Below are 15,676 nucleotides of genomic sequence, written 5' to 3'. Positions count from 1 at the left end.
TACATGCTTAGTCCAACCTTCTGAACAGCTTCTGTATCTTATGGGATGTGCACTCTTGGAAGGTCTAATGGCATTTCATACTCATTCCTCATAAATGAGACCAAACAGTATGCTTCTCTTCTCGTGGTTTTTTTGTTTTTGTTTTTGTTTTGTTTTGTTTTTTTTCAAGATAGGGTTTCTCTGAGTAGCCCCTGGCTGTCCGGGAACTCACTCTGTAGACCAGGCTGGTCTCGAACTCAGAAATCTGCCCGCCTCTGCCTCCCAAGTGTTAGGATTAAAGGCGTGCGACACCACTGCCCACTGTTTTGATTAGCCTCTGTTCACCACTCAAGTGTGAGATTTGACCCCTCCCACAGCATCCCCCGCCACCCCATCGGCCTAGCTAGGCTAGCCACTTCTACTTTCTCAACCTGTTTTCTGTCTCCCTGCCTCATCACATATCAATATGTCTGTCTCTGTACTCAGAACAGTCCACCACCACCATTGACAAAGCTATTTCTGGTAAGAAAGGCAGAATGCCATGGCCCCTTGGGACTGACAGTACACAAGTCACGAAACCCCTGTGTCCTGTTCCCTGCCGCTCTTTCAGTCTGGTCTTCTGCCCTAAGTTTCCTATTTCTCAGCAATGAGAAAACTGATTTACTTGTAGTGCCATGCCTTTGTGCCTTTGCAAGCGCCCTTCATGATCCGGACAGGAAGGTGAATGGGTGTCTAGTTCTGCAGTCGCACACTGTATAGAATGCACTGTATAAAATCCCTTTCCGTGGATAATTTGGCGGGGGATGGGAGAGGGCAAGACAAGTTTCCCTAACATTAGGGATCTTGTTCCACTTTGGACCCCAGAATCTGCTATGGTAGAAAAGACATGGTGTGTGGTGAACATGGTAGAAGCCAATAGAAGTATTTCACATGAGATGGTCTTTCTGTCCACCTTGGTGACTTAAAGACACCCGCACCCTTGGGGCTTCAGTGCAGTTCGTCTTCCCACTGTACAGATGAAGGGCAGCGGGATGGCTGGTTGCCTGAGGGCTGGGCTGGGTGGCTGCCCGCGCGCCTGCGCCCTCTGCTGCTCCGGTCCTGGCGCGTCTCTGTGCGTGTGTGTCTGTCTGGGGAGAAGAGGCTTGGGTGACAAGCCAGAGGTTGGGGGAAGAGTTAGCCAGCTCGACTCGCAGTCTCACTCCCTGATTTCTCGGCGGCGGGACCGAGACGTCCTCCGCAGGCGGCTGGCCCATCTTCCCCCACCGCTGCGGTCCTACAGCGGCTGATCCTCTCCCAGCCCGGCAGATTGGTCGTCACCCTCGCTAGTGAGTTGCGAAAGCTTGTGCGCCTAGCAGAGCGGCGGGCTGTGCCTGGCGGTTCTGCCCTCCCACGGGCTCTGTGTGTGTGTGTGTGTGTGTGTGTGTGTGTGTGTGTGTGTGTGCGCGCGCGCAGGGGGTGTCCCTAGGATTCCGCGTTGGTTCTGAGAGCTCGGGGCGGGGATCCGCGTGTCCATCCCATGCGAGTCTGCGTCGCGATGCGGCTGCTCCCTCAGCCAGGGGCTCCGACGCCGGGATTCCCCAGCTCGGCGTGCAGCCACGGGTGGAGTTCCCCAGGAAGGCGCAGGGGTGAGCGGGCGGAGCCCAAGTGCCGGCTTGCAAGCCACTGGCAGTCCGGTCCTGAACAATACTGGGAGATGTTGTAGCCGCCTCTCTCATCTTTTTTCTTTTCGCAGCAGCATCACAAAAGCTCAGAACGAAACCCAACGCAGCAGAACCCCAATGCCTCCCATCTGGTGCACTTCGCCGCGGGGGCAGGAGGAGTATAGGGTTCCCCAAGATTAGGGATGGGGTTTACAGCGGGGGCGCACCTGTGTTGGCGCTCGCTGAATTCAAACCAAGCGCTTGCTCGCACAACGTGAACTCGTGTGTGTGTGCGTGTGCGTGTGCGTGTGCGTGTGTGTGTGTGATACTTCAGGCCTTCGCACACCTCACGCTCTCAGGGTGTGCTTGGCAAATAGCACAACTCGGGGCCGGCGTGCCTGTGTTGAGCCGTTTCGGTGGGCTCCCCGCGCACGCTGTGCCAGCTTGCCAGCGTCTCTTTGTTTGGTGTGGCTTCACCCAACCATTTGCAAAGCAAACTGATTTTCGGTTTCGCTCAACCTTGCGCTCTGGGACTTAGCGTGGGCCACAGCCTCGAATGCCCTCGTTACTTGTAATTGAATATAGTTCTTTCCGGCAAGGGGCTATTTTTAGTGTAGAGAATAACCACGCAAGCATGTTGACCCCCTTCCCCCACGCGCTGTCTTTGGCTTTGAATAAGTAGGTATTTGATGGAGCGGACGCATTCACATCTCGTCGCGCACACGTGCCAGTGTACAAGTGTGCACACATATTTCTACACGTAGTTTTCTTTCTACCGCTTAAAAATGTATTTTAAAATTTGAGACCAGGAATGTATTGTGTGCTTGTAAAAGAAAAAAAAAAACTTTCCTTTGTTCTTCTGGGAATCTTCTATTTTGAGTCATGGAGTAGGAGTACCAGAAGGTTGCTATTAGTTCACTGGAATAAAAGACACTGCCTTCTGAGTCAGAGCTGCCAGGCTGATAATTATTAACATATAAAAGCAAACGCACTGTTTAAGGCAAAAGGGGCGGGGCGGGGGCAGGCCCGCCGCAGACAATGAGCGAGAGTCTTGGCGGACGCCTGCTGCTCATTGTTCCGGGACTTGAGGCTGCAGTCTCTGCAGGTTCCTCCTGCACGGTTCAGCTCCTGACTAGCACCTCGGTCCCTCTGGGGTCCACGAGGTTACTTAGCACTAGTCACCGGACCCCGGGTTGCCAGCCCCAAGTGCAGCCGTCCTTCTCTGACCATCAATTCTCTGCTTTACAGGTCGGCAGCTTCACGACCCTGTGTGTCACAAGCCTTGCGGTGGGCACCGAACACCCCTGGAGCCACAAAGTGGGATGTTGTTCGGACAGTTGCGCTAAGTGACCCCACACTGGGCCCAGGTCGCTCTAGCTTCTGGCCACCGCCTGAGAGGCGGCGGCGGAGGGGATGAGCACCGGACGCGCAAAGCGCCTACCGCGAGCTATCCCTGAGAGTGGACACCAAGCAGGGCTCCTCGAAGGACCGCGCGGACCTTTACCTCCCCCGGTACAAGGTGGCTTCTTGTTGTGCCTCGGGTCAGGATGCTCTGGGCACCTCCCTGCTGCTGAGATGTTTTGCTTCCAGGCTCTGCCATCCCCAGCCCGGGTCTCAGGAGGAGACGACTGAGTGGGCCGGGCATCAGCCCCTCGTTCAGGTGGATGAAAAGTGCCGGAGGCCTTATATGGAATCAGCGATCACATTTTAAGAGCCATGGACGAAGGGGATGCGCAGTCTCGGGCCCAAGAGCAGCTAGAGGCACCGTCCTCGGTAGGAGCTGTCCAAGAGAAGTGCGAGTCAGAGTCCTTCAGGTCTAAGAGTTTACCGGTCCTGCACAGCGCCTCCTGCCGGCAGAATTTCAGTGCTGGGAATGCAGATGGCAAACTGGCCTTGGGTTGTAATGAAGCTCCAGGTCGCCAGGAGACGCATCTAGGACGGAACTTGATAGTCCTCAGCCCTTCTGCTCCATCCACTTCTGCAGGCACTACAACGGAACTCATGGACTGTAACCACAGGATGGACCCCAGCAAAACTGTGTCAGTATCTTCCACTTTGGCCACACTCCAGGAGAGAAGGTGTCTCTACGTGGTCCTTACAGATTCTCGTTGCTTCCTAGTGTGCATGTGTTTTCTGACTTTCATACAGGCGTTAATGGTCTCTGGGTACCTGAGCAGTGTCATCACCACCATCGAAAGACGCTATAGCTTGAAGAGTTCTGAGTCAGGGCTGCTGGTCAGCTGCTTTGATATAGGAAACCTGGTGGTGGTGGTGTTCGTCAGCTACTTTGGTGGCCGTGGACGAAGGCCCCTATGGCTGGCAGTGGGTGGACTTCTTATTGCCATCGGGGCTGCGGTCTTCGCTTTACCTCACTTTATCTCACCCCCCTATCAAATCCAAGAGTTGAACGCTTCGGCCTCCAACGATGGCCTTTGTCAGAATGGCAACTCCACGGCCATCTTGGAGCCTCCTCCCTGTCCCAAGGACTCGGGAGGAAATAGTCACTGGATCTACGTGGCTTTATTCGTTTGTGCACAGGTTCTCATTGGAATGGGCTCTACACCGATTTACACCCTGGGACCAACCTATTTAGATGACAACGTTAAGAAAGACAATGCATCCTTGTACCTAGGTAAGACTTGGAATTCTCAGACATGTAGTTGGCTCACAGTGACATTCTTTTTCTTCCCCAGACACAAAGGAACACAACCTTTTGTATTTTCAAGTATATTAAGCATTATGGTTCATTCCTTTTGAGTCCTGCTTTTGGTGTGGTATGTTTTCAGTTTGGGATAAAGAGCTCTTTGAACTAATTTCACAGTTGTCTTTTCTCACCAGTACAAAGGCTGAAAAATAGGACAGCACAGGGCCCGCTCCTCTTGTTGTTCACCTTTGGGGAATCTCTATTTGTCAAGTTTATCTTCTAAGCTTTCTTTCCAAGAAATGACCAGAAAGGAGGAGAGCTCACCAGCAGTTTTGAGTCATTGCTTTGCATTGTTACATCTGTTTCTCATCTCTAAAAGCAGATGATGGGGTAGCCAGACCACATATGCTATGTCACTGATCACCCAGCACCAACAAAGCCTGAAAAACAGCAGATGAGTAAGTTATGTCTGCCCACGAGGAAGCAACAGCATGGGCCATGGATTTATCCAAGGCTGTTTTCATTGGGTTTGGAAGACCTCACTTACTGGAGTTTGTGAGAGTTCATTACTGTCTTCTGAAGAAGACAGGCTCTTGGGTTTCATTCCTTGCCTTTCATTTAAGAGCACAGCAGACAGAGGTGTTTGGGATAAGTTCTGGGTATCCGTGAAAGGTCAGCCAGGTATGGACAGGGCTAACCGACTTTCTAGATGTAACTTTGGTGGTTGTCAGCATCTCTGTGTAGTTAGTAATTGCTCCTTTAAAAGTGTACTAAAAGATGGATTTGAACCCCTGGAAAGGATCAGTGTTTTTAGACCAGTTAATTGCTCTCTGTTCTGTTTTGCTGGAGTCCACCTAAACACTTAAAACACTTAAAGGCACTGTGTGTGTGTGTGTGTGTGTGTACATTTGTGTGTACACCACAGGACAACCTTGGATGTTTTCTCTCTCTCTCTCTCTCTCTCTCTCTCTCTCTCTCTCTCTCTCTCTCTCTCTCTCTCTCTCTCCCTCCCTCCCTCCCTCCCTCCCTCCCTCCCTCCCTCCCCCCCCCCCCTCTCTCTCTCTCTCTCCCTCTCTCTCTCTCTCTTGTTCCTGGCTTAGAATTCACCAAAGGGCTCATCTATCTGGCCAGCATAAAAGTTTTTATTTTTGTTTGGTAACTTCTTAGCTATGTGTTGGTAGGTTCAAGATGGTCAGCGTAGAAGGGCTATACTTTGTCTTCAGTTCACCCACTGCCGTTGGAGTTACTAACTTAACTTTGTTAGTAAATATACGCACAAGAATTTTTGTGGATGGAGGAGACTAGTTACCACACCCCCGTGTCTTCTAACACTTAATGTGGAAAGCTTAAATAATGGTAAAATAAATATCAATATACCCACTCACTAGACTTAGTAATTCCTCATTTTATCAGCTGTGTATGGTGGCCAATACCTGTAATTCCAGCACTAGGAAGGGTGAGGTAAGAGCACTGCTATGGTTTTTAAGGTCACCCTGGGCTACATGGCGAGTACTAGGCCAACCAGGGCTACATGGTAGATACTGTCTCAAACAACAACAAAAACTCCACTTTGTCATGCTTACAAGAATCTTCGTATGTGTGTGTATATTTGATGTGGGGAGCTTACTAGCATCTCCCCAGTATGTGTGTATATATTTGACATGGAGAGCTAAGCTAAGTGTGTAGGTACCACTAAGCTTCACCGTGCCTCTTCTAGAAATAAGGGTGTTCTGGGGTTGGAATGGAGCTGAGCGGTAGAGTACTTGTCTCACGAAAGATGCCTTGGAATTGCTCTAGAACTACCAGCAAGTAGGTAAACAAACAGGGAAATAAATAAATGCATTCTTTTCCATACTGACAGATGTATCCACATGGTAAGAAAGTTAAGAACTAGTCCCTAATATTGTCAAACACCTTTCCAAATTCAAATTTCAGTTGCCACCCGAATTCTTTTTTTTTTTTAAATATTTTTTATTAGGTATTTTCCTCATTTACATTTCCAATGCTATCCCAAAAGTCCCCCATACCCCCCCCCCCCACTCTGCTACCCACCCACTCCCACTTTTTGGCCCTGGCGTTCCACTGTACTGGGGCATATAAAGTTTGCGTGTCCAATGGGCCTCTCTTTCCAGTGATGGCCGACTAGGCCATCTTTTGATACATATGCAGCTAGAGTCAAGAGCTCTGGGGTACTGGTTAGTTCATAATGTTGTTCCACCTATAGGGTTGCAGATCTCTTTAGCTCCTTGGGTACTTTCTCTAGCTCCTCCATTGGGGGCCCTGTGATCCATCCAATAGCTGACTGTGAGCATCCACTTCTGTGTTTGCTAGGCCCCAGCATAGCCTCACAAGAGACAGCTACCGAATTCTATTATAATTACTAATGTTAAAATCAGGAATTCCTCAATGGTCGTTTATTAATATAATTATGTTTGGCCATTTGCCATTGTAGCTTTCATAATGCAGAAAATGCCTCAACCTCTGTGTGTGTATGTGTGTGTGTGTGAAGTAGACCTTTTGACTTTTTTGAAATAATTATAAATTGATGACTGCTTTAGGATACATTTTTAAAGGAAACTCCACCATAATTCTGACTTACATTAAATTAATTTTAGTAATCAAAACAAGATTTTTTTTTTCTTAGAAAGAGGCTCACAGTGGAATCTAGGCTGGCCAGAATTCATTAAGTTTGTAGTCTAGGCTGGCTTTGAACTTTCAATACTTTTGCCTCAACTTCTTGGGTGCTAAGGTAACAGGCACATACCAACACACCTGATCAAAACCTTTAAAATGGGCTTTATAGGTTCTTTCTGAAGGAATTAAGATCAGGAGACTACTGTTTTCTAGAATACAAGCAATGTTAACCAGTCAGAATGTGGGGATTCCTTTCTAGTGAGTAATGAGGGGAAAACACCTCATGTTATTTCTTCACAAAGCTGTTGTCTGTATTATCCATCTCCTTCCTCTCTTTTCTGACCTTCCTAGTCAGTCTTTCCAGAAAATAGCAACAACAAATCTATTGCCAGATAGCCCCTTAGAAACTGGGGACAGGAGCAAATATCTGAAGTAACATTAAAACACCAGTAAAATGGATGGGGATGTAACTGTGCACCTTCATCTTGGCAAGGCTCTATGTTAGCATCCGAAGGTCTCACTGAAGAAGAAATGAAGACACAGATTCAACAATGGGGCTTCTACCCACTAACATCTCTGACTCCACTGTGAGGATATAACCTTAGTGTTGGCTTTGAGTATAGAGAGAGCTTTGTCAGTATTAGTAATAAGTTGGGTAGGAAACTAGCCCATGATTTGTAAATTTATCTCAGAGTGTGGTGTATATGTGTGTGATACTATGTTGGATATATATATATGAACCACAGGAAAGGAGAAAAAATGGGCACCCAATGGAGATAGAAAGAATGGATGCATTTCTAGAATAGTCAATGGTGGAGCTGGCAAGATTGTTCAGTGGTTAGAGGCACCCGCTGCCAGGTCTAATTCCTGGGACTCACTTTGTGGAGGAAGAGTTATTCCTAAAAGTTGTCATCTGACTTCCACACACATGTTTTGTCATATGCTTCCCCCCTCACCACAGTGAAGGAGGTGTAATGAAACCCTTTAAAAGCTACTTGTCCTTACACTTGGAGGACATTCGTGATTAATGGTGATTGAGATGGGCTGTCTGTCTGTCAAGCAGTGCAGGCAGCAGCTTTGCTGCATCCAGGAGCTACCAGTTAGCCATCAGTCCTAACTCACATCTCAGGAAGGATTGGAATTGGCCCGAACCATAGAGAGCAGTGGGATAGGAGGTGATGGCCTGTATCCACCCCAATGCCTGCTCTGGGGCATTTCCACAACTCCTTCACTTCTCCCAGCTTCTGTTTTCAGTAGGAATGATGGCAGCTTTTCCTTTGCAGACTAAGTGCGTTCGTGTGTATAAGAGTTTTGCAAACGGCATGGGTGATACTTCATTGTCAAAGCAGAACTCAAGCTCATCCAAGCTGCAGGCAGGAGGGACATAAATGACAGTTCACTACTCTATGTGTCTTTTCCTTTAATAGTCAGATAAAGGAAAGAAATACTGTGCAAGAAATCAAAGGATTGTGTAGGGAATCACCCCCTCAAAACAGGACACAGGAAAGTCTTGGTCAGCATTTCAGCAGTTCTATTTCCTAATTACGTTTTATGAGGCCTCAATGTCTCGCCATCAGAAGATTCTGTTTGTCAACCTTGGATGACTATTTCTCTTTAATGTACATCAGGAAGGGCGCTTATGGCTTGTGCAATGCAATACAAGCTCTTTAAGTGTGACAAGGGGTTTGTGATGGCCCCATTTCACTACTACTGTAACATATGCGTGTATATATATATATATATATATATATATATATATATATATATATATATACACTTTGAGCAAAGGACATTTTAATAGTGACAGAAGTCAACAGACTTATTCCCCTAGCCCCCCAGCAGCTTGCAGCAACCTGGGATCTAGGAATGAGCCAGGCTGAGAGTTTACTTCCTTGGTGTGTTCTCACCCCCCCAAAACAAGAGGAGGTGCACTGATGCCCCTGTATGCTCCAAGAGGAGCAGAGGAAGCAGGGGCAGGAGCCAAGAAGGGAAGCGTCAGAGTAGGAGTTTACTTTCCCTGAAGACTTTTGAGTCATTTTAAAATTCTGCTTTAAATTCATGTGTCCTCTTTACAATGTGTTTCTCTTTGTAGGCCATGCAAAATCCTTTTGGAAGTAGGCTTTGTGTAAAGCTTGAGTAAATGGAAAAACTACTCTCCACCAACAAGGAGTGTGTGGGAGAGGATGAACATTAGGAATTTCAGGAAACAAGCTCAGGCTCATGGAGAAAATCCACTGGAACAGTGAGGGGCAGTCAGGGGCAGGGGGCAGGTAAGAGCTCCGAGGAGGCTGTGCAAAAGCTCCCCACATACCGGGGACAGCGAATCTGTGTCAGGTCAGCTGTGTCTTCCGCGTGCCTAGCAGAAGCTGGACTTGTCTGCTGTGCCGGGGTGCTGGTGTGTTTGTTGGTTATCAGACCACGAGGCTGAGAAACAAATGCCTTCAGGGTCCAGTTGAATAGCATGAGTTTCTGATCTTAGGGGAGACATCAATGGCTGGGTGCATGCTGAGTTTTTTTCAGCCCACCTGTTGGTAAAGAGAATATTCTTTTCAGATTCGGTATTTCGCGCTCTTTCAAATTCACAGAGCTTTTAAACTGCTATTTTTCACATGTGTATGTTCCTAAATACATAAGTCCATAAACACATCCTGCTCAGCTGACACAATGCTGCTTGGATGTCAGAAGCAAGGCGGGCGGGCGGCGCTCCCTCTCTCCTCACCCGAGGCTTCTGCCACAGTTGCATTTCCGTCTGTGGGTGAAACTCGCTGTGTGAGAAGGCTCACCCAGCCATGCAGCTGCAGACGGGGAACACTAACACATCCACAACTACTTTCTGCGTCGGTTCTGTCTTTTGCTTGTTTTAATTGTTTTGAGACAAGGTCTTATGCGGCTAGGGCTGGCCTTAAACTCCTGATCCCCTGCCACACCTCCCAAGGGGTAGGTTACAGACACTCTCTGTCTGGGCTGCTTCTTTCTTTGCTGGTAATCTAGAATCAGTAAGTTGAGGCTGTGGGGCAGATACATGTGAGGTCCGTATTGCATAAGGTTTTGGACAACAAGGGGCAGACAGGATAGAGTGATCAGACAGTGAAAAACTGTACAGTAGGCTAGAGTTGGAAATCAGTGTCTACCAGCAAGAGAGAAGCTAAACAAAATGTCTTGCAAACAGACAATGAGATATCATTCGACAATAAGAGGAAGGGAATTCAGACACCTCAAAGTCTTTACAATGAGTGAAATTGGCTATTCCTCCAAAGCCCAAAACTGTACAATTCAATTTATACACTGTCTAAAGTAGTTAATTTCTAGAAACCAAATGACTTGATGTATGGATTACAAACCCGAATAGTCATTATTACTGTTTGCATAGAAATTCTGAAGACTCCAAGTTCTGGGAGGTTAGAGTCACCTGGGAATGTGTGCGACCTCCTCACACTGTCGGTTAATGGATGTCCCTAGTTCTAAGGGACATCTTTTGAAGTGTGTGTGGAAGTTTTGCATTCCTTCTGGAGGAGGAGGGGGAGGAGGGGGAGGAGGAGGGAGAGGAGGAGGAGGAGGAGATGGAGATGGGAGGGTTTGCAGAAGGAGGACAAGCACATTGTAGAGTAGGTTTTATTTTAGGGAAGCACTCAGGGAGAGAGCTTGAGAGGCAGCCTGGGGTTGTTCCAACAGGTCTTTCTGGGACCCTGAGGCTGATGTCAGTAGGTGCTGCTGTGTCCCTTGTCCCTGCAGTAATAGCTTGTGCTGGGACCATGTGTTTTCAGTTTCTCATTGCCAGAATAAAACCAGGTAGGGGATTCCACAGTCAAAAGTACAGGGATTCCATAGCTACCTGGTTCAGGCAGTTTTGTAACTATCAAGAATTGTGAGTTCTGAAGCCCTTTCCCCATGGAAAACTACAAGGATTTTAGCTCATTTCAAACCAGTAGTTTTCAATTGAGGTGACTTCACTCGTCTTCTAGGGACATGTGACAAAGTTGGGAGTCACTTTTGATTGTCACAACATGGAAGAGTCTCACTGGCATTTAGTGATGTTTAGGCCACAGTCGGATGCTGCTAAATATGCTACAATGCCCCAAAGGGAGTCACCTGAGTGAGTTAGCCAGCAGAGAATTGTCAGTAGTGATATACTTTTTAAAAACCTTTCAGGTTATCCACCATTTCCTGGGGTCCTCAGACTTCTGTGTCATAGTCATAAAAAAGGTCATAGGCTCAAAAAAGGATGAACTTGCTGGCTGAAAAAGCATCAAGAAGAGGAAGTATATAAGCAGGAAGGTCTTCTAGCAAGGGAGAGAGGAAGCAGAGATGATTCGCCTTGTCACTGCTACTGTAGGTCTACACTGTATTGTGCTGAGAGATAGTGTGTGATAGAGGATTATTTTAAAATTGAGAATTTCATACAACATTTTTTTCTTTTTTTGTTTTTTTTTAAATATTTTTTATTAGGTATTTTCCTCATTTACATTTCCAATGCTATCCCAAAAGTCCCCCATACCCTCCTCCCCACTCTCCTACCCACCCATTCCCACTTTTTGGCCCTAGCCTTCCCCTGTACTGGGGCATATAAAGTTTGCGTGTCCAATGGGCCTCTCTTTCCAGTGATGGCCGACTAGGCCATCTTTTGATACATATGCAGCTAGAGTCAAGAGCTCCGGGGTACTGGTTAGTTCATCATGTTGTTCCATCTATAGGGTTGCAGATTCCTTTAGCTCCTTGGTTACTTTCTGTAGCTTCTCCATTGGGGGCCCTGTGATCCATCCAATAGCTGACTGTGAGCATCCACTTCTGTGTTTGCTAGGCCCCGGCATTGTCTCACAAGAGACAGCTATATCAGGGTCCTTTCAGCAAAATCTTGCTAGTGTATGCAATGGTGTCAGCGTTTGGAAGCTGATTATGGGATGGACCTGGAGGGCATCATCCTGAGTGAGGTAACCCAATCACAAAGGAACTCACACAATATGTACTCACTGATAAGTGGATATTAGCCCACAACATTTTTTTCTACCACATTCTCTTTCACCTTCCAGCTCCTCCCAGACCTTCCTATCTTCCCTCCCAACACAACTTCATGGTCATTTTTCTCTCTTAAAACAAAACAAAACAAAAAAACAAAACAAAACAAAAAACAAAACAAAACAAAACAAAGCAAAGCAAAGCAAAGCAAAGCAAAACAAAACAAAACAAAACAAAACAAAACAAAACAAAACAAAACGAAAAACTGAACTAAAAACTCTGGGCTGTATTTGGCAGCATATGATATTATTGGAGGTACTACCCCCCCCCCCCGCAATATGGTGACTCCGTTTAAGCTCATTTTATGTATGTATTTTATGCATGTATTTTAGGAAGCTCCCATAATAGCACATTTCCATGTGCTTTTTAGAAGGACTTTCTTTATCCCTTCCTATAGTTTCTCCTCTACCCTATTCCCCACCCCCAGCCTCTTCAATTCTTCTATTCTGCTCCCCCTTTCTTTCTTTCTTTTTTAAAGATTTATTTATTTATTTTATGTATATGGGTATACTGTAGCTGAACAGATGGTTGTGAGCCTTCGTGTGGTTGTTGGCAATTGAATTTTTAGGATCTCTGCTCGCTCCTGTCAACTCTGCTTGCTCGGTCCCTGCTCACTCCAGCCCAAAAATTTATTTCTTATATGTAAGTACACTGTAGCTGTCTCCAGATGCACCAGAAGACGGCATCAGATCTCATTACGGGTGGTGTGAGCCACCATGTGGTTGCTGGGATTTGAACTCAGGACCTTTGCAAGAGCAGTTGGTGCTCTTAACCACTGAGCCATCTTTCCAGCCCTACTTCTTTGTAGGGGTATTCTATTTTCCCTTTCTTGGAAGATCCCCTCCTCCAGCTGGTCCTTTACTATACCTAACCTCTGTGGGTATTCTGAATGAAACACACACATCTAAAGCACAAAACTTTTAACGCTGAAAGCTTTTGCCGTAGTCTTCTCCTCACAATTTGTTATTATTATTTTTATTATTGTTGTTACTATTATTATAGGCAAGGTCTCTCTCACTTCATATCCCTGGCTGGCATGTAGAACAGGTCCTGACCTTCAACAAGGACATTGCGAGCTACCTGCAATGGGTGCTGGGAACTGAACTCAGGTCCTCTGCAAGAACAGTATGAGCTCTTAAGTGCTGAGCCATCTTTCCAGTCCCTGTAGTGGCTTATAGTTAGTGCATGCAAAAATATTAAGGTTTTCATGATTTCTATGGTGCTTTAGACTTTCTGGACCATATTCTTGGAGTAGAGAATACTGTAATGTTGGTGTGTGTGTGTGTGTGTGTGTGTGTGTGTGTGTGTGTGTGTGTGCATGTGTGTATATGTGTCTGGTGTGTTTGTAACTGTTGAAATGCATCCCCATTTCTAAGCTCTCTTTTAGGGATGGTGACTTCAATTAAAGAAAACATTCAGGCAAGGGATTCTGCAAAACCATAAGGCAACTACTCAGTATTTAAAGAGAGTTCACCCCTAAGTAGTCAGACCCTCAGAGGGGATGTGGGATGCATAGATTTAATGAGGGGTAATAGTCCGAATTTCTCTTAAAATAACTGAATGCTTAGTTTATGGAAAAACAAAACAAAACAACATAACCTCAAATGAGCAACAGAATAACTCTGATACAGTCTCCTGGGGGGGATGTCCAACAAGGGCTGGTGTTTAAAACATGCCATCATTGGTGTATGTGAGGCCAGTACATTTTATTTAAACAAAAGAGCTCTGGATCGCAGTTACCCAACCCATAGCTCATTTAGTAGTGGAAGAAATCAGGGTCAACTCATGGGTTCAAAGTCACCCAAAAACTATCAGAATTGAGACTTCACATGAAGCTGCAGAGGCTGTGACCTGAGAAAGGAACCGTGAATATCAGATGACTGGCTTTTCAACATTCACAAAGGAGGGAGTTAAAATAACTGTTTGCCGTTACCCCTTAAATTCTCTAGTGCCTTCAAACCAAACCAAATCATACCAAACCAAGCCCAAATACCAAAAACATTTAGCTTACAAACCCTCTGCCCCCATCCCCACCTCTTGGAACCTGGGACTCTGGTCTGAAGGACTTGGAGGCAGCCTGCTTTTTCTTGAGCCGTTCAATATCCTTTGAGTACTTTTCAAGCCACGTGGCTTGAGCTGCAATGGACAGTTGCCGAGTGACAGCTGTCCTTCAGGACTCAGACATTCCGTTTGGCTCTTTTTCCAGCAGCTGTGTATCACCTGATGGTAAATTCAGACTGTTTCCCCTCCTGGGAGTTGTGATTCCTTGTGAAACTCTCACCCTGCAGAACCACTAATCCCTGTTACCAAATATAACATTGAAAGGCAGGTGTGGGTTATTCTCTCTTAAAAGTAAAGAGCATGCTCATGTAATGAATATATTATAGCTAGATGAAATTAAGTAATTGGCAAGGGCTTAAAATAGAGTTGCACTGTCCCTGGTGCTCTTGGATCGGAGACTCTTTAGCAATGATGCTTTGATGATGATAGCAGCAGGTTTGGGTCTTACTAGGTATTTTCTTGTATTTCCAAACTTGAATTCTGATGGAAGTCAGAGATGTTTTAAGATGTCTTTATTTGAGTAAGAAAAGGGGAGGTGTTCCAATGAGCATGATTGGGTGGAATGAATCCCAGATCTTGAACGTCCTGCTTGTTAACCAATTTAAAATCAATTTTGTATATTGACCGAGCAGGAGTCCTGATCTGGAAGTGTCTTTTTATTATTAGGCCGAAGATATTTGCTTAGAAATATGCTTATATTGAATATGTTTAATTTCTCCTGTGTCCTAATTTGAACTGCATTTTAATGGCTTCCCTTATGATGGACGAGAACAGCAACTTTTAAACAGATGTAAGAACTTTTGGAGAGACATCTGATAAACCACCTGTGGGAAAGTCTAAAGTTAAAAGAACAAAAGAAAAGAAAAACAAACGCCGAAGAAAAAGGAGAGTCTTAGAATAATGGTTCTGAAACAGTTTTCCTCTAGCATTCTTTTTTTCCCATCTAGTAAAACATTCAAAGAGAAATGCCATTTGATTCCTTTAGTTATGCCTAGGGAAGGGCAGCGGCAACTAAAGGCAAGCTTTAATAGTGGCAGGGCTGTGGTGAAAGCTTAGTAGGTGAAGTGCTTACCTTGCAAGCATGAGCATAGCCTTGCTAACGGAAAAAAAAACCAAAGACAATAATATGCAGCACATGGTGCCCGCCACTGAGGAGGGACACGTCATGCCTGCTGCGTGTTGGCCAGCAACCTTAGTTTCAGTGGTGCACTTCAGGCCAGTGAGAGTGGGAAATAACATCCAAGCTGAGTCTCTGGTCTGCACATGCACCCGGGTACATATAAACACCAGTGACAGCACTTTTCTGAGTCACTGGGCTCAGGGTTCTGGGTATAGAATGTTCTTTCCTGGTAGCCTTAGAGTGACCATTGCTAGAGAGAGGCCCTCAGGACCCCCACAAGGATTCTGGTGGGACATACACCCATACTCCCCCTCCCCCCACATTTCTGTGAGGCTCACTGCACCTTGGGAATGGTTTATTTAGGACGTGACCTTTGTTGGTCATTCAGTTCGGCAGCAGTGGTCAGCTATGCATAGGTAATTTGTAATTTGACAGAAACTGACTGTATTCAGGTCCATGACTGACCACATTATGTAACCTTTTGGCAGTTTGGTTTTTTTTCCTCAGTCACCTTCTAATCTAGTCTGTGGTTTTGTAAGATCTGAGTGGGGACAGTGGGAAGTACTTACTGTGTGCCGCTTCTAA

At 46.1% G+C, this 15,676-nt stretch overlaps 1 protein-coding gene across 2 annotated transcripts in view; it reads left to right on the top strand.

The window, feature by feature from the left end:
* Positions 1-327: 327 nt before the first annotated feature.
* The window catches only part of Slco5a1 (solute carrier organic anion transporter family member 5A1), a 129,690-nt gene continuing 114,341 nt past the window's right edge, over positions 328-15,676 (top strand). The window contains exons 1-2 of one of the 2 annotated variants that reach the window (XM_021174954.3): positions 328-1,304; positions 2,868-4,251. In XM_021174954.3, the coding sequence (XP_021030613.1) occupies positions 3,336-4,251 (916 nt within the window). In that variant the 5' untranslated portion in view covers positions 328-1,304; positions 2,868-3,335. Of the gene's footprint in view, positions 4,252-15,676 lie in introns of both variants that reach the window. The other variant, XM_085835670.1, reaches the window with a different exon arrangement.

Source organism: Mus caroli, unplaced genomic scaffold, assembly GCF_978045245.1.
Source record: "Mus caroli unplaced genomic scaffold, Mus_caroli_1 scaffold_1, whole genome shotgun sequence".
Classification (NCBI taxonomy): domain Eukaryota; kingdom Metazoa; phylum Chordata; class Mammalia; order Rodentia; family Muridae; genus Mus; species Mus caroli.
The sequence above is the reverse complement of the archived record's forward strand: the minus strand, read 5'-3'. Positions and strand labels throughout refer to the sequence as shown.